Below are 24,658 nucleotides of genomic sequence, written 5' to 3'. Positions count from 1 at the left end.
GAGCAGACTGTCCCTTTAACCTAAAGCATGGTGAATATCACACTATAGACGTTCTATACAGTGCAGGGATAGAGACTTGGGGGCATATGTATCAAGCTCCGAATGGAGCTTGATGCCCTGTTTTTCTGGCGAGCAGTTATGAAGCAGCGGTCACAAAGAACGCTGCTACATAACCTGTCCGCCTGCTCTGAGCATGTCATAGGAAAAAAAGAGAAAACATCTGCTGTAAAATCGATGATTTTAATGGCTGAAGAATATAAGTACAAGAATATGTCAATATTTACTATACATATTTTTTTTCATTCTATCTTTTATGTTACTTGTCATAATTAATATTCATGTGTAATATAATGAATACATTTGTTCCAAAAATTAAGGAAACAAGAAAAACTTAACGCAGTAATTACATTTCCATAGAAATAATGTGTCCATAAAAGTTGCCTAGAAATTATTTTTAAAGGGACATGATACTCAAAACATTTCTCTGTTCCATCAAAAGTAGAATTTTTCAAGATGTGTTACAGTATCTGTTTTTTTATTTTTCAAGTGAAAATAAACATATTTGCTGCTTTTTCATATACACAATAAAAACATTTTAAGTAATATGTTCCTTTAAGGAGTATCACTTTGATTTTAATCTCCCCAGACTTCTCCTCACCATCAATACCTTATGAAACAGAACACATTTTAAAAAACAAACAAACCACAATTTAAATATGAAAAAATGTCAAAATAAATACAATAATTTGTCCTTTTAAAATAAAAAAAAATCCCCACAAACACTTTTTAAAAGAAATGGTCCCTGGTGTCATAGGCTCCACCTGGTAGGAAAAACATTTTATTGACTTCACTTATTGGAAGATCTTTTAGCGCTGGAATTGCATCATCTTGTGATTCTTTGGATTGTTGATTTTTTGCATATGTATCTGTAGGAAAACAGGATACATTATATTAGGTACATTTAATTTATAAAAATAAACAACACCTATTAAACTGCTGGGCACAACTACCCCTAGAATTGTTACTACTCGCTATGTTATTGCATTTCATCCTGTTCCTGAAGCAGTTTCTTTTCAAATCCGTTCTCCTGTTTCAATAGCTTAAAAATTTGCCAGATACGGAAGCTCCGCCTCTTTGTACTAGGGGCTGCCATCTTAGAGCTCAGGTATTCTCACACCCTGTGCACACTCACAGATCAGTAATATTGCCTGTTTTATTTTTTTACAGCTGTTTAATGTGCTTCAGGTTAGTGTGCATGATACAAAGCAAAAGCTGTACATTTCTGATGCATCGCTTTATATTATTGCGTTGCTGTAAAACTGTAAGAAATAAAAATGTAAAGCTCATGACCACTAACCTGAAGCCCTTTATACAGCTGTAAAAAAGTGGACAATATTACCGATTTGTGAGTGTGCACAGCTTCTGTCACAGGCTGTGAGAATACTTGAGTTCCAAGATGGCCGTCCCAGTACAAAGAGGCGGAGCCTCAGTATCTGGCACCTATAAGCTATTAAAACAGTAACATAGTGAGTAGCTACTATTCTTTTGTAGCTGTGCACAGTCTGCCTTTCCTGTTTTGTATTTATAAGTTGCTCTGCCATTATAGCTGCAGTATCTGTTGTTGCACTGCAAATAAAGATGATGATAATAATAATAGGAAATTACCAGTCACAGTGTTTATGGAGTCCAAAGGTGCTGTGCTGATCATATTCACACCAAATAGAAATAAATAGGCAATGGCTAATGTAACAACGAGATACATAGGCAATGCCACAGCCCAATACCTATAAAAAAAATAAAAAAAGGATTAAACATGTTAAATTATTCAACTCAAATGAGTTCTAGACAGCTGGAAAAAAACTATTATCTGGCAATGAGATATAATAGGACGAAAATAACTTTTTACATTTTTCTTTCGTGATTCAGATAGAGCATACAATTTTAAAGAAGTTTCCAATTAACTTCTGTTATTAAGTTTGCTTTGTTCTCATGGTATTCTTTGTTGAATAGATACCTAGGTAGGTAGCGTGCACATGTCTGAAGCGTTCCATGGCAATAAAAAGTGGTGCTATCTAGTGCTCGTGCAAATGTAAAACATTCCTACAAAACTGCTGCCATATAGGGCTGCAGGTACGTGAACGCTCCCCAGCTTTTCAAGAAAGGATACCAAGAGAATGAAGAAAATGTGATAATAGAAGTAAATTAGAAAGTTGTTTAAAATTACATGCCCTGTCTGAATCGTGTAAGAAAAACTTGGGGTTTTATGTCCCTTGAAATAAAAGATTTTTGTTTCAGGGAGCATTACACACTGATTGCATATTCTACTATAGATATTTTTGTTTGTCTAAGAAAACTCATTGTATATTTACTTACGGCCAGATTACGAGTTTTGCGTTAGAGGCTGTGCGGTGCTAACGAGCAGTTCTCTCTCACCGTTCACTTACATGCAGTGCTGGTATTACAGGTTTTTACAAACCCAGAGTTAAAAGGCAAGAAGTGAGCGTTGAGCAAAATTTTGCTTATTACCGCACTCCAATACCAGCGCTGCTTAAGTCAGCGGTGAGCTGGTCGTACGTGCTCATGCACGATTACCCCATAGGAATCAACGGGGAGAGCCGGCTGAGAAAAAGTCTAACACCTGCCAAAAAGCAGCGTACAAGTCACTAATCCCGAGTCTAAACACCCCTAATCTTACACTTATTAACCCTAATCTGCCGCCCCCGACATCTCAGACGCCTACATTATATTTATTAACCCCTAATCTGCCGCTCCGGACTCCGCCGATACCTACATTATACTTATGAACCCCTAATCTGCTGCCCCCAACATCGCCGACACCTACCTACATTTATTAACCCCTAATCTGCCGCCCCCAACGTCGCCCTCACTATACTTAATGTATTAACCACTTAACCTAAGTCTAACCATAACCCCCCTAACTTAAATATAATTAAAATAAATCTAACAAAAAATTCCTATCATTAACTAAATCATTCCTATTTAAAACTAAATACTTACCTATAAAATAACCCCTAAGCTAGCTACAATATAACTAATAGTTACATTGTAGCTAGCTTAGGGGTTATTTTTATTTTACAGGCAATTTGTATTTATTTTAGCTAGGTAGTTATTAAATAGTTAATAACTATTTAGTAACTATTCTACCTAGTTAATACACCCTTAAAAAAACCTAACACTAACCCCCTGAAGATCGACTTACTGTTCTGAAGACCGGACATCCATCCTCAAGGAAGCGGGAGAAGTCTTCATCCAACCGGGCCGAAGTCCTCAACGAAGTCGGGAGAAGTCTTCATCCAAGCCGGACGAAGTGGTCCTCCAGACGGGCAGAAGTCTTCATCCAGATGGCATCTTCTATCTTCATCCATCCGACGCGGAGCGGGCCCATCTTCAAGACATACGACGCGGAGCATCCTCTTCAAACGAAGTCTTCTTACTGAATGACGGTTCCTTTAAGTGACGTCATCCAAGATGGCGCCCCTTAGATTCCGATTGGCTGATAGAATTCTATCAGCCAATCGGAATTAAGGTAGAAAAAAACCTATTGGCTGATGCAATCAGCCAATAGGATTGAGCTCGCATTCTACTGGCTGTTCCAATTAGCCAATAGAATGCGAGTTCAATCCTATTGGCTGATTGCATCAGCCAATAGGATTTTTTCTACCTTAATTCCGATTGGCTGATAGAATTCTATCAGCCAATCGGAATCTAAGGGGCGCCATCTTGGATGACGTCACTTAAAGGAACCGTCATTCAGTAAGAAGACTTCGTTTGAAGAGGATGCTCCGCGTCGTATGTCTTGAAGATGGACCCGTTCCACGTCGGATGGATGAAGATAGAAGATGCCGTCTGGATGAAGACTTCTGCCCGTCTGGAGGACCACTTTGCCCGGCTTGGATGAAGACTTCTCCCGGCTTAGTTGAGGACTTTAGCCCGGTTGGATGAAGAGTTCTGCTGCTTCCTTGAGGATGGATGTCCGGTCTTCAGAACAGTAAGTCAATCTTCAGGATGTTAGTGTTAGTTTTTTTTAAGGGTGTATTGGGTGGGTTTTATTTTTTAGATTAGGATTTGGGCCACAAAAGAGCTAACTGCCCTTTTAAGGGAAAGGCCCATCCAAATGCCCTTTTCAGGGCAATGGGGAGCTTAGGTTATTTTAGTTAGTATTTTATTTGGGGGGTTGGTTGTGTGGGTGGTGGGTTTTACTCTTGGGGGGCTGATTGTATTTTTTTTTACAGGTAAAAGAGCTGATTACTTTGGGGCAATGCCCCGCAAAAGGCCCTTTTAAGGGCTATTGATAGTTTAGTTTAGGCTAGGGTTTTTTTTTTTATTTTGGGGGGGGCTTTTTTATTTTGATAGGGCTATTAGATTAGGTGTAATTAGTTTAAATATCTTGTAATTTGTTTATTATTTTCTGTAATTTAGTTTTTTTTTATTGTACTTTAGCTAATTTAATTTATTTAATTGTTGTTAATTTAGTTAATTTATTTAATTATAGAGTAATGTAGTAGTAGGAGTAGCAGATTAGGGGTTAATAATATTTAACTAGTGTTTGCGAGGCGGGAGTGCGGCGGTTTAGGGGTTAATATGTTTATTATAATGGCGGCGATGTCTGGAGCGGCAGCTTAGGGGTTAAAAAAAACATAATTTATGCTTACCTGATAAATTCCTTTCTTCTGTAGTGTGATCAGTCCACGGGTCATCATTACTTGTGGGATATTAACTGCTCCCCTACAGGAAGTGCAAGAGGATTCACCCAGCAGAGTTGCTATATAGCTCCTCCCCTCTACGTCACCTCCAGTCATTCGACCAAGGACCAACGAGAAAGGAGAAGCCAAGGGTGTAGTGGTGACTGGAGTATAATTTAAAAAATATTTACCTGCCTTAAAAAACAGGGCGGGCCGTGGACTGATCACACTACAGAAGAAAGGAATTTATCAGGTAAGCATAAATTATGTTTTCTTCTGTTAAGTGTGATCAGTCCACGGGTCATCATTACTTGTGGGATACCAATACCAAAGCAAAAGTACACGGATGACGGGAGGGATAGGCAGGCTCTTTATACAGAAGGAACCACTGCCTGAAGAACCTTTCTCCCAAAAATAGCCTCCGAGGAAGCAAAAGTGTCAAATTTGTAAAATTTGGAAAAAGTATGAAGCGAAGACCAAGTTGCAGCCTTGCAAATCTGTTCAACAGAGGCCTCATTCTTAAAGGCCCAAGTGGAAGCCACAGCTCTAGTGGAATGAGCTGTAATTCTTTCAGGAGGCTGCTGTCCAGCAGTCTCATAAGCTAAACGAATTATGCTACGAAGCCAAAAAGAGAGAGAGGTAGCAGAAGCTTTTTGACCTCTCCTCTGACCAGAGTAAACGACAAACAGGGAAGACGTTTGTCGAAAATCTTTAGTTGCCTGTAAATAAAATTTAAGGGCACGAACTACATCCAGATTGTGCAAAAGACGTTCCTTCCTCGAAGAAGGATTTGGGCACAAGGATGGAACAACAATCTCCTGATTGATATTCCTGTTAGTGACTACCTTAGGTAAGAACCCAGGCTTAGTACGCAGAACTACCTTATCCGAGTGAAAAATCAAATAAGGAGAATCACAATGTAAGGCTGATAACTCAGAGACTCTTCGAGCCGAGGAAATAGCCATTAAAAATAGAACTTTCCAAGATAACAACTTTATATCAATGGAATGAAGGGGTTCAAACGGAACACCCTGTAAAACGTTAAGAACAAGGTTTAAACTCCATGGTGGAGCCACAGCTTTAAACACAGGTTTAATCCTGGCCAAAGCCTGACAAAAAGCCTGAACGTCTGGAACTTCTGACAGACGCTTGTGTAACAGAATGGACAGAGCTGAGATCTGTCCCTTTAAGGAACTAGCGGATAACCCCTTTTCTAAACCTTCTTGTAGAAAAGACAATATCCTAGGAATCCTAACCTTACTCCAAGAGTAACCTTTGGATTCGCACCAATATAGGTATTTACGCCATATTTTATGGTAAATCTTTCTGGTAACAGGCTTCCTAGCCTGTATTAAGGTATCAATAACTGACTCAGAAAAACCACGCTTTGATAAGATCAAGCGTTCAATTTCCAAGCAGTCAGCTTCAGAGAAGTTAGATTTTGATGTTTGAAAGGACCCTGAATCAGAAGGTCCTGTTTCAGAGGTAACGACCAAGGTGGACAGAATGACATGTCCACCAGATCTGTATACCAAGTCCTGCGTGGCCATGCAGGCGCTATTAGAATCACTGATGCTTTCTCCTGTTTGATTCTGGCAATCAATCGAGGAAGCATCGGGAAAGGTGGAAACACATGAGCCATCCTGAAGGTCCATGGTGCTGTCAAGGCATCTATCAGGACGCTTGTGTAACAGAATGGACAGAGCTGAGATCTGTCCCTTTAAGGAACTAGCGGATAACCCCTTTTCTAAACCTTCTTGTAGAAAAGACAATATCCTAGGAATCCTAACCTTACTCCAAGAGTAACCTTTGGATTCGCACCAATATAGGTATTTACGCCATATTTTATGGTAAATCTTTCTGGTAACAGGCTTCCTAGCCTGTATTAAGGTATCAATAACTGACTCAGAAAAACCACGCTTTGATAAGATCAAGCGTTCAATTTCCAAGCAGTCAGCTTCAGAGAAGTTAGATTTTGATGTTTGAAAGGACCCTGAATCAGAAGGTCCTGTTTCAGAGGTAACGACCAAGGTGGACAGAATGACATGTCCACCAGATCTGTATACCAAGTCCTGCGTGGCCATGCAGGCGCTATTAGAATCACTGATGCTTTCTCCTGTTTGATTCTGGCAATCAATCGAGGAAGCATCGGGAAAGGTGGAAACACATGAGCCATCCTGAAGGTCCATGGTGCTGTCAAGGCATCTATCAGGACCGCTCCCGGATCCCTGGATCTGGACCCGTAGCGCGGAAGCTTGGCGTTCTGTCGAGACGCCATGAGATCTATCTCTGGTTTGCCCCAACGTCGAAGTATTTGGGCAAAGACCTCTGGATGAAGTTCCCACTCCCCCAGATGAAAAGTCTGACGACTTAAGAAATCCGCCTCCCAGTTCTCCACTCCCGGGATGTGGATTGCAGACAGGTGGCAAGAGTGAGACTCTGCCCAGCGAATTATCTTCGATACTTCCATCATTGCTAGGGAGCTTCTTGTCCCTCCCTGATGGTTGATATAAGCTACAGTCCTGATGTTGTCCGACTGGAACCTGATGAACCCCCGAGTTGCTAACTGGGGCCAAGCCAGAAGAGCATTGAGGACTGCTCTCAATTCCAGAATGTTTATTGGAAGAAGACTCTCCTCCTGATTCCATAGTCCCTGAGCCTTCAGAGAATTCCAGACAGCGCCCCAACCTAGTAGGCTGGCGTCTGTTGTTACAATTGACCAGTCTGGCCTGCTGAATGGCATTCCCCTGGACAGATGTGGCCGATAAAGCCACCATAGAAGAGAATTTTTGGTCTCTTGAATGGAATGAAGGACACGGCATGCACTTTGAAGTTTTGTTAACCTGTCCTCTGTCAGGTAAATCTTCATTTCTACAGAATCTATCAGAGTCCCCAGGAAGGGAACTCTTGTGAGTGGAAAGAGAGAACTTTTCTCTTCGTTCACTTTCCATCCATGCGACCTTAGAAATGCCAGTACTATCTCTGTATGAGATTTGGCAGTTTGAAAGCTTGAAGCTTGTATCAGTATGTCGTCTAAGTACGGAGCTACTGAAATTCCTCGCGGTCTTAGTACCGCCAGAAGAGTGCCCAGAACCTTTGTGAAGATTCTTGGAGCCGTAGCCAGTCTGAATGGAAGAGCTACAAACTGGTAATGCCTGTCTAAAAAGGCAAACCTTAGATACCGGTAATGACTTCTGTGAATCGGTATGTGAAGGTAAGCATCCTTTAAATCCACTGTGGTCAAGTACTGACCCTCTTGTATCATGGGCAAAATTGTTCGAATAGTTTCCATCTTGAACGATGGAACTCTTAGGAATTTGTTTAGGATCTTTAAATCCAAGATTGGCCTGAAGGTTCCCTCTTTTTTGGGAACTACAAACAGATTTGAGTAAAACCCTTGTCCTTGTTCCAACCGCGGAACTGGATGGATCACTCCCATTAATAAAAGATCTTGTACGCAGCGTAGAAACGCTTCCTTCTTTGTTAGGTTTGTTGACAACCTTGACAGATGAAATCTCCCTCTTGGGGGAGAGGATTTGAAGTCCAGAAGGTATCCCTGAGATATGATCTCTAACGCCCAGGGATCCTGAACATCTCTTGCCCAAGCCTGGGCGAAGAGGGAAAGTCTGCCCCCCACTAGATCCGGTCCCGGATCGGGGGCCCTCAATTCATGCTGTCTTAGGGGCAGCAGCAGGTTTTCTGGCCTGTTTGCCCCTGTTCCAGGACTGGTTAGGTTTCCAGCCTTGTCTGTAGCGAGCAACAGCTCCTTCCTGTTTTGGTGCAGAGGAAGTTGATGCTGCTCCTGCTTTGAAATTACGAAAGGAACGAAAATTGGACTGTCTAGCCTTGGCTTTGGCCTTGTCCTGAGGCAGGGCATGACCTTTACCTCCTGTAATGTCATCAATAATCTCTTTCAAGCCGGGCCCGAATAAGGTCTGCCCTTTGAAAGGAATATTAAGCAATTTAGATTTAGACGTAACATCAGCTGACCAGGATTTTAGCCACAGAGCTCTGCGTGCCTGAATGGCGAATCCTGAATTTTTAGCCGCAAGTTTAGTTAAATGTACTACGGCATCTGAAATAAATGAATTAGCTAACTTAAGGAATTTAAGTTTGTGTGTGATGTCATCTAGTGTGGATGATTGAAGTGTCTCTTCCAGAGACTCAAACCAAAATGCTGCTGCAGCCGTGACAGGCGCAATACATGCAAGAGGTTGCAATATAAACCCTTGTTGAACAAACATTTTCTTAAGGTAACCCTCTAATTTTTTATCCATTGGATCTGAAAAAGCACAGCTATCCTCCACTGGGATAGTGGTACGCTTAGCTAAAGTAGAAACTGCTCCCTCCACCTTAGGGACCATTTGCCATAAGTCCCGTGTGGCGGCGTCTATTGGAAACATTTTTCTGAATATAGGAGGGGGTGAGAAAGGCACACCGGGTCTATCCCACTCCTTAGTAACAATGTCAGTAAGTCTCTTAGGTATAGGAAAAACGTCAGTACTCGTCGGTACCGCAAAATATTTATCCAACCTACACATTTTTTCTGGGATTGCAACTGTGTTACAATCATTCAGAGCCGCTAATACCTCCCCTAGTAACACACGGAGGTTCTCAAGCTTAAATTTAAAATTTGAAATGTCTGAGTCCAGTTTATTTGGATCAGAACCGTCACCCACAGAATGAAGCTCTCCGTCTTCATGTTCTGCAAACTGTGACGCAGTATCAGACATGGCCCTTGCATTATCAGCGCACTCTGTTCTCATCCCAGAGTGATCACGTTTACCTCTTAGTTCTGGTAGTTTAGCCAAAACTTCAGTCATAACAGTAGCCATATCTTGTAATGTGATTTGTAATGGCCGCCCAGATGCACTCGGCGCTACAATATCACGCACCTCCTGAGCGGGAGATGCAGGTACTGACACGTGAGGCGAGTTAGTCGGCATAACTCTCCCCTCGTTGTTTGGTGAAATATGTTCAAATTTGTACAGATTGACTATTTTTTAAAGTAGCATCAATACATTTAGTACATAAATTTCTATTGGGCTCCACTTTGGCATTAACACATATAGCACATATATCTTCCTCTGAATCAGACATGTTTAACACACTAGCAAATAAACAGCAACTTGGAAATACTTTTCAAAGTAATTTACAAATAATATGAAAACGAACTGTGCCTTTAAGAAGCACAGAAAAATATTATAACAGATAAAATAATTAAGTTATAGCATCAATCTTTGTCAGAATATACAGTTTTAGCAAAGGATTGTTCCCCTCAGCAAATAACTAACCCAGGCAGCAGAAAAAAAATACACAAATAAACGTTTTTTATATCACAGTCAATACAATCAGCACAGCTCTGCTGTATGATTACTTCCCTCAAAAAAGACTCTTGAGATCCCTGAACTCTGTAGAGATGAACCGGATCATGCAGGAAGAAAATGAACCTCTGACTGAGTTTTTCTGATGCATAGTGAAAGCACCAAAATGGCCCCTCCCCCACACACATAACAGTGAGAGGGATCAGTGAACTGCTCTAATTTAAATCAAAACTATTGCCAAGTGGAAAAAAAGTGCCCAAAACATTTTTTCACCCAGTACCTCAGAGAAAAAAACGTTTTTACATGCCAGCAAAAAAACATTTTACCTCAATAATTAATTGTCATTTAAAACCTATTGCAAGTCCCTGCAAAATTGGTTAAGTCTATGTATACAGTTTAAAAGCCAGAGAAGTACCATTTCCCAGAAAACTGAAGTGTAAAATATACATACATGACAGCCTGATATCAGCTACATCTACTGCATTCAAGGCTGAGTTTACATTATAACGGTATGGCAGGATTTTCTCATCAATTCCATGTCAGAAAATAATAAACTGCTACATACCTCTTTGCAGATTAATCTGCCTGCTGTCCCCTGATCTGAAGTTTACCTCACTCCTCAGATGGCCGAGAAACAGCAATATGATCTTAACTACTCCGGCTAAAATCATAGAAAAACTCAGGTAGATTCTTCTTCAAATTCTACCAGAGAAGGAATAACACACTCCGGTGCTATTATAAAATAACAAACTTTTGATTGAAGATATAAAAACTAAATATATCACCATAGTCCTCTCACACATCCTATCTAGTCGTTGGGTGCAAGAGAATGACTGGGGGTGACGTAGAGGGGAGGAGCTATATAGCAACTCTGCTGGGTGAATCCTCTTGCACTTCCTGTAGGGGAGCAGTTAATATCCCACAAGTAATGATGACCCGTGGACTGATCACACTTAACAGAAGAAATTATTATAGTGTTTGCGATGCGGGAGGGCCTCGGGTTAGGGGTTAATAGGTAGTTTATGGGTGTTAGCGTACTTTTTAGCACTTTAGTTATGAGTTTTATGTTACGGTGTTGTACCAAGACTCTTGACGGGGTAGGGTGTACCGCTCACTTTTTGGCCTGCCAGGACAGACTCGTAATATCAGCGCTATAGAAGTCCCATAGAAAAAAAGACTTTACAAAGTTTACATAAGTCGTTTTGCGGTAAGGCCAAAGAAGTGTGCGGTGCCCCTAATCCTGCAAGACTCGTAATAGCAGCGGTAGGGAAAAAGCAGCGTTAGGACCTGTTAATGCTGCTTTTTCAGCCTAACGCACAACTCATAATCTAGCCGTTAGTTTGCTCCCGTGCTGTAAAATATGAACTAAAACATTATCAATTACAGCGCAGGGTTACGTTTTAAGAATGTGCAGGGATATATATATATACACTCACACATATACACACACACACACACACACACACACACAGAAGCGCATTCACAGGAATGAACAACCAACTCAATAAAATTGTAAGCCTGTTCTTCAGATATATATATATATATATATATATATATATATATATATATATATATATATATATATATATATATATATATATATAAATATATATATATATATATATATATATATATAAAAATCTAGACTTGCTTCTAAAACGTTTGTGAGTAGCTCTTCATCATTCTTGCTTGCTCCAAAATTTAAATTGTCAACCTATGATTTATTGTAGAGGAGACTAGGCCAGCTAAGCAAATGATAGTTCACCGCAGCTTGATTTACTTAAAAAAATAAAACAAAACAACCTGTCTGATCCAAACTCATTTCACTCTCAAGTGCATTCTACATTAGTGACTGTGTACAAGTGACATTCACTGATCCTCACCAGTCACAGGGAACCAGGGCTGTATATTGGCCTAAGTGAACAAAGTTTGTGCCTACTTTAGGAAAGTTCTCTGTGAAAACATTATTGGGCTAAAAGAGGCTGCTCCCAGGTGGTAAATTGCCAAAGAACAACCTAACAAGTTATCGAGCTAGTATTCATTCCTGAGAGAGCACTGTTTTTTCTGGATGTATTCTAGATGCTACTAAAGAACTTTGCATGTGAGGCCTGTAGAAATAGTGGTTTATGTATCTTGGATTCACAAAAATGGAGACATCTCTTTGGTTTGACAAATCTCTTTAATGCAGTTCATATGTTATTACATTGGGAATGTTCACCTTGATATATTTGTGTACACTCTTTGGCCTCTATTTATCAACCTGTCTACTTACCTGCCTTCGCCGGCCCAATATGCCTGCCTAAACTCGCCTACCATCGCCGCCGCGGACCTGAAAAATCTCCCCAAAGTTATCAATAAATCTGTCAAAAAGCCGCGCACCAAGTACGGGGCGATGAGCAGCGGACTGTGATAGTTATCACTCATCCGATCTCGCTGCTCTTCAGCTTTTTGACAGCTTTATTGACAAGCTGTCACTAAGCACCCACACTAAACTACACTGTTCTACCCCCTATACCCCCCGCAACTAAAATAAAGTTATTAACCCCTAAACCGCCGCTCCCGGACACCGCCGCAACTATAATAAATGTATTAACCCCTAAACCACTGCTCCCAGAGACCACTGCCACCTACATTATACCTAGTAACCCCTATCCTGCCCCCCCCATACCGCCGCCACCTATAATAAATTTATTAACCCCTATCCTGCCGATCCCGGACCCCGCCGCAACTAAATAAATTGTTTAACCCCTAAACCGCCGCTCCCGGACCCCGCCGCCACCTATATTAAACTTATTAACCCCTATCCTGCCCCCCTACACCGTCACCACCTATAATAAATTTATTAACCCCTATCCTGCCCCCCACCTACACCGCCGCCACTATAATAAAATTATTAACCCCTAAACCTAAGTCTAACCCTAACCCTAACACCCCCCTAACTTAAATATTAATTAAATACATCTAAATAAATTTAACTCTTCTTAAATTAATTATTCCTATTTAAAACTAAATACTTACCTTTAAAATAAACCCTAATATAGCTACAATATAAATAATAATTTTATTGTAGCTATCTTAAGATTTATTTTTATTTTACAGGCAAATTTCAATTTATTTTAACTAGGTACAATAGCTATTAAATAGTTATTAACTATTTAATAGCTACCTAGTTAAAATAAAGAGAAATTAACCTGTAAAATAAAAACTAACCTAAGTTACAATTACACCTAACACTACACTATACTTAAATAAATTATTCCTATTTAAAACTAAATACTTACCTGTAAAATAAACCCTAAGATAGCTACAATGTAATTAATAATTACATTGTAGCTATTTTAGGATTTATATTTATTTTACAGGTAACTTTGTATTTATTTTAGCTAGTTAGAATAGTTATTAAATAGTCATTAACTATTTAATAACTACCTAGCTAAAAGAAATACAAAATTACCTGTAAAATAAATCATAACCTAAGTTACAATTAAACCTAACACTACACTATCATTAAATTAATTAAATAAATTACCTACAAATAACTACAATTAAATACAATTACATAAACTAACTAAAGTACAAAAAATAAAAAAAAGCTAAGTTACAAAAAATAAAAAAAATAAAAGTTACAAACATTTCGAAAATATTACAACAATTTTAAGCTACTTACACCTAATCTAAGCCCCCTAATAAAATATCAAAGCCCCCCAAAATAAAAAAATGCCCTACCCTATTCTACATTAAAAAGTTACCAGCACAATTACCTTACCAGCCCTTAAAAGGGCCTTTTGAGGGGCATGCCCCAAAGAAACCAGCTCTTTTGCCAGTAAAATAAAAATACAACCCCCCCAACATTAAAACCCACCACCCACATACCCCTACTCTAACCCAAACCCCCCTTAAATAAACCTAACACTACCCCCCTGAAGATCACCCTACCTTTAGCCGTCTTCAGCCAGCCGACCACCGATGGAACCGAAGAGGAGATCCGGAGCGGCAGAAGTCATTATCCAAGGGGTGCTGAAGAAGTCTTCCATCCGATTGAAGTCATTATCCAGGCGGCGTCTTCAATCTTCATCCATCCGGAGCGGAGCCATCTTCAGACGAGCCTACGTGGAGCCATCTTCTTCCACCGACGACTGAACGACGTTCCTTTAAGTGACGTCATCCAAGATGGCGTCCCTTGAATTCAGATTGGCTGATAGGATTCTATCAGCCAATCGGAATTAAGGTAGGAAAAATCTGATTGGCTGATCCAATCAGCCAATCAGATTGAGCTTGCATTCTATTGGCTGATCGGGACAGCCAATAGAATGCAAGCTCAATCTGATTGGCTGATTGGATCAGCCAATCAGATTTTTCCTACCTTAATTCCGATTGGCTGATATAGGATTAATTTAGTTAATAAGAGTTATAATATTTAGATTTATTTAATTAATATTTAAGTTAGGGAGGTGTTAGGGTTAGACTTAGGTTTAGGGGTTAATAATTTTATTATAGTTGCGGCGGTGTAGGGGGGGCAGGATAGGAGTTAATAAATTTATTATAGGTTGCGACGGTGTAGGGGGGGCAGATTAGGGGTTAATAAGTTTAATATAGGTGGCGGCGGGGTCCGGGAGCAGCGGTTTAGGGGTTAATACATTTATTATAGTTGCGGCGGTGTCCGGGAGCGGCGGTTTAGGGGTTAATAACTTTATTTAGTTGCGGCGGTGTAGGGGGGACAGATTAGGGGTTAATATGTATAATGTAGCTTGCGGTGGGCTCCGGGAGCGGCCGTTTAGGGGGTAATAAATGTATTTAGTTGCGGCGGTGTAGGGGGGGGGGACAGATTAGGGGTGTTTAGACTCGGGGTACATGTTAGGGTGTTAGGTGTAGACAGCTCCCATAGAAATCAATGGGATGTCGGGCAGCAGCGAACATGAACTTTCGCTATGGTGAGACTCCCATTGATTCCTATGGGATCTGCCGCCTCCAGGGCAGCGGTTTGAAAACCAGGTACGCTGGGCCGGAAAAGTGCCGAGCGTACCTGCTAGTTTTTTGATAACTAGCAAAAGTAGTCAGATTGTGCCGAACTTGTGTGCGGAACATCTGGAGTGACGTAAGAATCGATCTGTGTCGGACTGAGTCCGGCGGATCGAAGCTTACGTCACAAAATTCTACTTTTGCCGGTGTAAAGGGCTTGATAACTTAGGCGAATCAGCCTCGTCACAAATACGATGCGGAATTCCAGCGTATTTGAGGTTGACGGCTTGATAACTAGAGGCCTAAATCTTCTGTGAATCAGGAGCAATTTTACATTATTTTACATTGCATGCAAAGTGTACTTACTTTTGGGGCCAGTATGTGAGTCCCAATGAGTGTAACCAGGATTCTGGAACATAAGCCCAAGTCAGATAAAGAACTACAATGCAAAAATGAGAGGATAACATTACTGATATAAAAGGAAGTTCTGGTATAAACATAAAGCAGATAGGGTAGGGTTTAGAACAGATAAATCAATACCTCTGAAAAATGGGATTTTAACAGTTTACCTTGAGTTTAAGGATGAACTGACATTGTAGAAAGCTAAAGGGGTATCAATTATATATATATTACAGGGTGTGATAGAAACACATAAAAAAGAAATCATTCAGATGAAACATGTGAAATTCCTCAGAGGTCAGAAAGACTATTACCACTGAACAAGTATTTATCTGGCAGAACCCCCATAGATGTAGACCTTTATGGACACGCATAGAAAATCAGGGGGAGACTGATGTTCAGTGAGTCATTTCATTAGGGAAGCAATCGTGGAAGGAGAAGGAGAAATAGGAAAGGAAAGAGAAGGGTCACCGTCTCTAATCCAGATAATGAAACCACAGATGATGATTCCCTCTCCAATTTCTCTACCTCCTATGACAAAGGCTCTAACTCTGAAACTGAGGTTACCCACATTTGTAACCAAATATTCCTCACAATATTACAAAATATGCAACATTGTCAAAAAGTATCTTCCTATTTTATAAGGCGATGAATTGCTGAAAGATACCTTTAAAGATGGTTGCAGATTTGTTTATGCAAGGAATATAACTATTGGTAATATTTGTATCCCCTAGCACATTAAGGAGTGAGAGTAGTGAGAGTCCATGGTTAACTCATAATGGTACCTACAGGTGTGGCAAGAATTGTAATTCATTTAAACATTTGAGCACTGGCCTGAGTATTTCCTCATATGTGACAGGACAGACCTTTAACACTAAAGGGTGTATAAACTGTTCATCCAAATGTATGATTTACCTCATTCAGTGCACACAGCACTTGAAACAGTACGTGAGTATGACTACCCGTGATGTTCGTACCAGAATTCGTAAACACTTGGGGTACATCACAAATAATAAAAGATGTTTGGAACTCGCCAGACATTTCCTTGATATACACAAGAGCAATGTTGGCTCCTTTAAAGTGAATGTAACATTTGATGCTAAAGTGCCCGGTTTTTAAAAATTAGATTAAGGGGCACTTTAATTCATAAAAATTTACATTTCACTCATTGTGAAAAAATACTTACCTTTTAATCTTGACAGCCGCACCAGCTTCCCCCGGTCGTCGCAAAGCCATTTCTGATGTCAGAAATGATGGATCGGTCATCCTCCAATCACAGCTTCCCCCCTAGGGGAATCAGTGTCTGATTCGAAGACGTGATTGGAGGAAGCCGGATTCCTCATTTTAGACCCAGGAAGAGGCTTTGCGACGGGCGGAGGAAGCTGGAGCGGCTGTCAAGATTAAAAGTTAAGTATTTTTTCACAACACGAGTGAAATGTAAATTTTAATGAATTAAAATGCCCCTGTTTTTAATCGAATTTTTAAAAACCGGGCACTTTAGCATCAAAATTTACATTCACCTTAAGTGGAAGGCCATTGAGGTTATTAGAAGCCCCATGAGAGGTAGTTACAAATGGGATGTGCTGACGAGACAGGAAGTCTTTTGGATTAATAAACTATGCACTTTAGAACCAAATGGTTTTAATGCCGAGAACAATATAATCAATTTTTGTGAATGATTTATACTCATTGCATTTTATGCTCACCATATGTTGATATATTATATATAGTACATTTTTGTCATGCCATGATTCTTGTCATCCGTCTGATTTTATGTATATATATTTTTGTACTTTCTATTTAGCAAACAATTTTTAACATCATTAACAGTTACTTTGTGTATAACCAGTCATGTGTTAAAAAAGTAACATAACTAAATACATATTGATGTGTGTTTTGAAACTTAACCATTTATTCAATGTTTTTCACTATATTTGGTATTAACTGACATTATTTGTTTCTAACTCTGTTTAGATATACTGAAAGGGTTAAAGTTGTTCTAACCACTTGTATCAGGAGGGGGGAGAGTTCATCTTTGAACCAACAACATTTGTATTAGCATTTTAAATAGTGCATTGCATCTGTTGTGCATCATGGTCTATGATTACGGCAATCTGTAGCCGAAACGTGTAAGACCGCATTTTTCTGCTGATATCTGGTTGTGATGTCTCCATGACCTCTTTTTAATTGCTTCAATAAAGACTTTGTTTTATTTTACGGATTCATGCCTGGAACCTTTTTTCTTTCTAAAAAATAATGTATCTTGCATCATTTTTTTTTTTAAGGGGTCTGCATATTGTTTTAAAGTGGTCTATTTGATATGACATATTCTAATGTAAATTATATTTGTATACCATTTGATTATATTAACAAAACAGAATTTATGTTTACCTGATAAATTACTTTCTCCAACGGTGTGTCCGGTCCACGGCGTCATCCTTACTTGTGGGATATTCTCCTCCCCAACAGGAAATGGCAAAGAGCCCAGCAAAGCTGGTCACATGATCCCTCCTAGGCTCCGCCTACCCCAGTCATTCGACCGACGTTAAGGAGGAATATTTGCAGAGGAGAAACCATATGATACCGTGGTGACTGTAGTTAAAGAAAATAAATTATCAGACCTGATTAAAAAACCAGGGCGGGCCGTGGACCGGACACACCGTTGGAGAAAGTAATTTATCAGGTAAACATAAATTCTGTTTTCTCCAACATAGGTGTGTCCGGTCCACGGCGTCATCCTTACTTGTGGGAACCAATACCAAAGCTTTAGGACACGGATGAAGGGAGGGAGCAAATCAGGTCACCTAAATGGAAGGCACCACGGCTTGCAAAACCTTTCTCCCAAAAATAGCCTCAGAAGAAGCAAAAGTATCAAACTTGTAAAATTTGGTAAAAGTGTGCAGTGAAGACCAAGTCGCTGCCCTACATATCTGATCAACAGAAGCCTCGTTCTTGAAGGCCCATGTGGAAGCCACAGCCCTAGTGGAATGAGCTGTGATTCTTTCGGGAGGCTGCCGTCCGGCAGTCTCGTAAGCCAATCTGATGATGCTTTTAATCCAAAAAGAGAGAGAGGTAGAAGTTGCTTTTTGACCTCTCCTTTTACCAGAATAAACAACAAACAAGGAAGATGTTTGTCTAAAATCCTTTGTAGCATCTAAATAGAATTTTAGAGCGCGAACAACATCCAAATTGTGCAACAAACGTTCCTTCTTCGAAACTGGTTTCGGACACAGAGAAGGCACGACTATCTCCTGGTTAATGTTTTTGTTAGAAACAACTTTTGGAAGAAAACCAGGTTTAGTACGTAAAACCACCTTATCTGCATGGAACACCAGATAAGGAGGAGAACACTGCAGAGCAGATAATTCTGAAACTCTTCTAGCAGAAGAAATTGCAACCAAAAACAAAACTTTCCAAGATAATAACTTAATATCAACGGAATGTAAGGGTTCAAACGGAACCCCCTGAAGAACTGAAAGAACTAAGTTGAGACTCCAAGGAGGAGTCAAAGGTTTGTAAACAGGCTTGATTCTAACCAGAGCCTGAACAAAGGCTTGAACATCTGGCACAGCTGCCAGCTTTTTGTGAAGTAACACAGACAAGGCAGAAATCTGTCCCTTCAAGGAACTTGCAGATAATCCTTTTTCCAATCCTTCTTGAAGGAAGGATAGAATCTTAGGAATCTTAACCTTGTCCCAAGGGAATCCTTTAGATTCACACCAACAGATATATTTTTTCCAAATTTTGTGGTAAATTTTTCTAGTTACAGGCTTTCTGGCCTGAACAAGAGTATCAATAACAGAATCTGAGAACCCTCGCTTTGATAAGATCAAGCGTTCAATCTCCAAGCAGTCAGCTGGAGTGAGACCAGATTTGGATGTTCGAACGGACCTTGAACAAGAAGGTCTCGTCTCAAAGGTAGCTTCCATGGTGGAGCAGATGACATATTCACCAGATCTGCATACCAAGTCCTGCGTGGCCACGCAGGAGCTATCAAGATCACCGACGCCCTCTCCTGATTGATCCTGGCTACCAGCCTGGGGATGAGAGGAAACGGCGGGAATACATAAGCTAGTTTGAAGGTCCAAGGTGCTACTAGTGCATCTACTAGAGTCGCCTTGGGATCCCTGGATCTGGACCCGTAGCAAGGAACCTTGAAGTTCTGACGAGAGGCCATCAGATCCATGTCTGGAATGCCCCACAGTTGAGTGATTTGGGCAAAGATTTCCGGATGGAGTTCCCACTCCCCCGGATGCAATGTCTGACGACTCAGAAAATCCGCTTCCCAATTTTCCACTCCTGGGATGTGGATTGCAGACAGGTGGCAGGAGCGAGTCTCCGCCCATTGAATGATTTTGGTCACTTCTTCCATCGCCAGGGAACTCCTTGTTCCCCCCTGATGGTTGATGTACGCAACAGTCGTCATGTTGTCTGATTGAAACCGTATGAACTTGGCCCTCGCTAGCTGAGGCCAAGCCTTGAGAGCATTGAATATCGCTCTCAGTTCCAGAATATTTATCGGTAGAAGAGATTCTTCCCGAGACCAAAGACCCTGAGCTTTCAGGGATCCCCAGACCGCGCCCCAGCCCATCAGACTGGCGTCGGTCGTGACAATGACCCACTCTGGTCTGCGGAAGGTCATCCCTTGTGACAGGTTGTCCAGGGACAGCCACCAACGGAGTGAGTCTCTGGTCCTCTGATTTACTTGTATCTTCGGAGACAAGTCTGTATAGTCCCCATTCCACTGACTGAGCATACACAGTTGTAATGGTCTTAGATGAATGCGCGCAAAAGGAACTATGTCCATTGCCGCTACCATCAAACCTATCACTTCCATGCACTGCGCTATGGACGGAAGAGGAACGGAATGAAGTATCCGACAAGAGTTTAGAAGTTTTGTTTTTCTGGCCTCTGTCAGAAAAATCCTAATTTCTAAGGAGTCTATTATTGTTCCCAAGAAGGGAACTCTTGTCGACGGAGATAGAGAACTCTTTTCCACGTTCACTTTCCATCCGTGAGATCTGAGAAAGGCCAGGACTATGTCCGTGTGAGCCTTTGCTTGAGGAAGGGACGACGCTTGAATCAGAATGTCGTCCAAGTAAGGTACTACTGCAATGCCCCTTGGTCTTAGCACCGCTAGAAGGGACCCTAGTACCTTTGTGAAAATCCTTGGAGCAGTGGCTAATCCGAAAGGAAGCGCCACGAACTGGTAATGCTTGTCCAGGAATGCGAACCTTAGGAACCGATGATGTTCCTTGTGGATAGGAATATGTAGATACGCATCCTTTAAATCCACCGTGGTCATGAATTGACCTTCCTGGATGGAAGGAAGAATTGTTCGAATGGTTTCCATTTTGAACGATGGAACCTTGAGAAACTTGTTTAAGATCTTGAGATCTAAGATTGGTCTGAACGTTCCCTCTTTTTTGGGAACTATGAACAGATTGGAGTAGAACCCCATCCCTTGTTCTCCTAATGGAACAGGATGAATCACTCCCATTTTTAACAGGTCTTCTACACAATGTAAGAATGCCTGTCTTTTTATGTGGTCTGAAGACAACTGAGACCTGTGGAACCTCCCCCTTGGGGGAAGCCCCTTGAATTCCAGAAGATAACCTTGGGAGACTATTTCTAGTGCCCAAGGATCCAGAACATCTCTTGCCCAAGCCTGACCGAAGAGGGAGAGTCTGCCCCCCACCAGATCCGGTCCCGGATCGGGGGCCAACATTTCATGCTGTCTTGGTAGCAGTGGCAGGTTTCTTGGCCTGCTTTCCCTTGTTCCAGCCTTGCATTGGTCTCCAAGCTGGCTTGGCTTGAGAAGTATTACCCTCTTGCTTAGAGGACGTAGCACTTTGGGCTGGTCCGTTTCTACGAAAGGGACGAAAATTAGGTTTATTTTTGGCCTTGAAAGACCGATCCTGAGGAAGGGCGTGGCCCTTACCCCCAGTGATATCAGAGATAATCTCTTTCAAGTCAGGGCCAAACAGCGTTTTCCCCTTGAAAGGAATGTTAAGTAGTTTGTTCTTGGAAGATGCATCAGCTGACCAAGATTTCAACCAAAGCGCTCTGCGCGCCACAATAGCAAACCCAGAATTCTTAGCCGCTAACCTAGCCAATTGCAAAGTGGCGTCTAGGGTGAAAGAATTAGCCAATTTGAGAGCACGGATTCTGTCCATAATCTCCTCATAAGGAGGAGAATCACTATCGACCGCCTTTACTAGCTCATCGAACCAGAAACACGCGGCTGTAGTGACAGGGACAATGCATGAAATTGGTTGTAGAAGGTAACCTTGCTGAACAAACATCTTTTTAAGTAAACCTTCTAATTTTTTATCCATAGGATCTTTGAAAGCACAACTATCTTCTATGGGTATAGTGGTGCGTTTGTTTAAAGTGGAAACCGCTCCCTCGACCTTGGGGACTGTCTGCCATAAGTCCTTTCTGGGGTCGACCATAGGAAACAATTTTTTAAATATGGGGGGAGGGACGAAAGGTATACCGGGCCTTTCCCATTCTTTATTTACAATGTCCGCCACCCGCTTGGGTATAGGAAAAGCTTCTGGGAGCCCCGGGACCTCTAGGAACTTGTCCATTTTACATAGTTTCTCTGGGATGATCAAATTCTCACAATCATCCAGAGTGGATAATACCTCCTTAAGCAGAGCGCGGAGATGTTCCAACTTAAATTTAAATGTAATCACATCGGGTTCAGCTTGTTGAGAAATTTTCCCTGAATCTGAAATTTCTCCCTCAGACAAAACCTCCCTGGCCCCATCAGACTGGTGTAGGGGCATTTCAGAACCATTATCATCAGCGTCGTCATGCTCTTCAGTATCTAAAACAGAGCAGTCGCGCTTACGCTGATAAGTGGGCATTTTGGCTAAAATGTTTTTGATAGAATTATCCATTACAGCCGTTAATTGTTGCATAGTAAGGAGTATTGGCGCGCTAGATGTACTAGGGGCCTCCTGAGTGGGCAAGACTCGTGTAGACGAAGGAGGGAATGATGCAGTACCATGCTTACTCCCCTCACTTGAGGAATCATCTTGGGCATCATTTTCATTGTCACATAAATCACATTTATTTAAATGAGAAGGAACCCTGGCTTCCCCACATTCAGAACACAGTCTATCTGGTAGTTCAGACATGTTAAACAGGCATAAACTTGATAACAAAGTACAAAAAACGTTTTAAAATAAAACCGTTACTGTCACTTTAAATTTTAAACTGAACACACTTTATTACTGCAATTGCGAAAAAATATGAAGGAATTGTTCAAAATTCACCAAAATTTCACCACAGTGTCTTAAAGCCTTAAAAGTATTGCACACCAAATTTGGAAGCTTTAACCCTTAAAATAACGGAACCGGAGCCGTTTTTAACTTTAACCCCTTTACAGTCCCTGGTATCTGCTTTGCTGAGACCCAACCAAGCCCAAAGGGGAATACGATACCAAATGACGCCTTCAGAAAGTCTTTTCTATGTATCAGAGCTCCTCACACATGCGACTGCATGTCATGCCTCTCAAAAACAAGTGCGCAATACCGGCGCGAAAATGAGGCTCTGCCTATGATTAGGGAAAGCCCCTAAAGAATAAGGTGTCTAAAACAGTGCCTGCCGATATAATTTTACCAAAATACCCAGATTAAATGATTCCTCAAGGCTAAATATGTGTAATATATGAATCGATTTAGCCCAGAAAAAGTCTACAGTCTTAATAAGCCCTTGTGAAGCCCTTATTTACTATCTTAATAAACATGGCTTACCGGATCCCATAGGGAAAATGACAGCTTCCAGCATTACATCGTCTTGTTAGAATGTGTCATACCTCAAGCAGCAAGAGACTGCTCACTGTTCCCCCAACTGAAGTTAATTCCTCTCAACAGTCCTGTGTGGAACAGCCATGGATTTTAGTAACGGTTGCTAAAATCATTTTCCTCATACAAACAGAAATCTTCATCTCTTTTCTGTTTCAGAGTAAATAGTACATACCAGCACTATTTTAAAATAACAAACTCTTGATTGAATAATAAAAACTACAGTTAAACACTAAAAAACTCTAAGCCATCTCCGTGGAGATGTTGCCTGTACAACGGCAAAGAGAATGACTGGGGTAGGCGGAGCCTAGGAGGGATCATGTGACCAGCTTTGCTGGGCTCTTTGCCATTTCCTGTTGGGGAGGAGAATATCCCACAAGTAAGGATGACGCCGTGGACCGGACACACCTATGTTGGAGAAAAATAGCTTAGAACTTATTACTTGAGAATATAAACTGAAAACAGCTACCACACATAAAAATAGGCTATAAATCATCTGAAGTCTGAAAAACGTATACAGTCTGTTCTACTGTTATTGCGACATAGCCAATCAATGGCAAATGCGGCCAATGACCAAAACTCCTAGCAAATAAACCATGTATGTGTTTCCAAAGCCATTTCAATAGACAAGAAAATAAAAAAAATATCTTCGCTTTGTAAATGCTAGAACAGCAAGATGAGGTTAAAAAAACAACACATGACAGAAGGAAACATAGAAAACCACAGTAATTTCAAGTGTTTTTATTAAAGGATTTATAACAACCATCATGAAAACAAAGTCTAATCTGCAGTTTTAGCAAAGTGCAGCAATCTCACAATGACCATTGTGGTCTTTTAAGAAGTTCTCATTCACTGCACTGGGCCGTGAATTAAATTAGTTTGTCTGTGCTCTGGGTGTGATGGTAATTTCTGATAACAAAACCATGTATGACAACCTGATGCCTCTTAAAAGGGACACTGAACCATTTTTTTTTCTTTTTTGATTCAGATAGAGCATGCAATTTTAGGCAACTTTGTGATTTACTCCTATTATCAAATTTTCTTCTTTATCTTGCTATCTTTATTTGATAAAGAAGGCATCTAAGCTTTTTTTTGTTTCAGAACTCTGGATAGCACTTTAATATTGGTGGATGAATTTATCCACCAATCAGCAAGAACAACCCAGGTTGTTCACCAAAAATGGGCCGACATCTAAACGCACATTCTTGCATTTCAAATTAAGATACCAAGAGAATGAAGAAAAATTGATAATAGGAGTAAATTAGAAAGTGGCTTAAAATAGCATGCTCTATCTGAATCATGAAAGAAAAAAAATTGGGTTCATTGTCCCTTTAACCTTCCTTTGGATTAGAACTCTGCTTGTACCCGTTTGCTCCACATATGAATCTGCCTGCTCTGTTCTGTACTGCTGTACCCTCACAATCTGTTTAAATACCTGTGTATGACTCATTTCAAA

At 40.8% G+C, this 24,658-nt stretch overlaps 1 protein-coding gene across 4 annotated transcripts in view; it reads right to left on the bottom strand.

The window, feature by feature from the left end:
• Window positions 1–221: 221 nt before the first annotated feature.
• The window catches only part of PIGP (phosphatidylinositol glycan anchor biosynthesis class P), an 80,155-nt gene continuing 55,718 nt past the window's right edge, over window positions 222–24,658 (bottom strand). For all 4 annotated transcript variants that reach the window (XM_053705941.1, XM_053705940.1, XM_053705938.1 and 1 more), the window contains 3 exons: window positions 15,353–15,425; window positions 1,666–1,784; window positions 222–926 (listed from right to left, as the gene is read on the bottom strand). In XM_053705941.1, the coding sequence (XP_053561916.1) occupies window positions 787–926; window positions 1,666–1,784; window positions 15,353–15,425 (332 nt within the window). In that variant the 3' untranslated portion in view covers window positions 222–786. The remainder of the gene's footprint in view (window positions 927–1,665; window positions 1,785–15,352; window positions 15,426–24,658) is intronic.

The sequence above is a fragment of the Bombina bombina genome, chromosome 3 (genome assembly GCF_027579735.1).
Source record: "Bombina bombina isolate aBomBom1 chromosome 3, aBomBom1.pri, whole genome shotgun sequence".
In the NCBI taxonomy this organism is placed as follows: domain Eukaryota; kingdom Metazoa; phylum Chordata; class Amphibia; order Anura; family Bombinatoridae; genus Bombina; species Bombina bombina.
The sequence above is the reverse complement of the archived record's forward strand: the minus strand, read 5'-3'. Positions and strand labels throughout refer to the sequence as shown.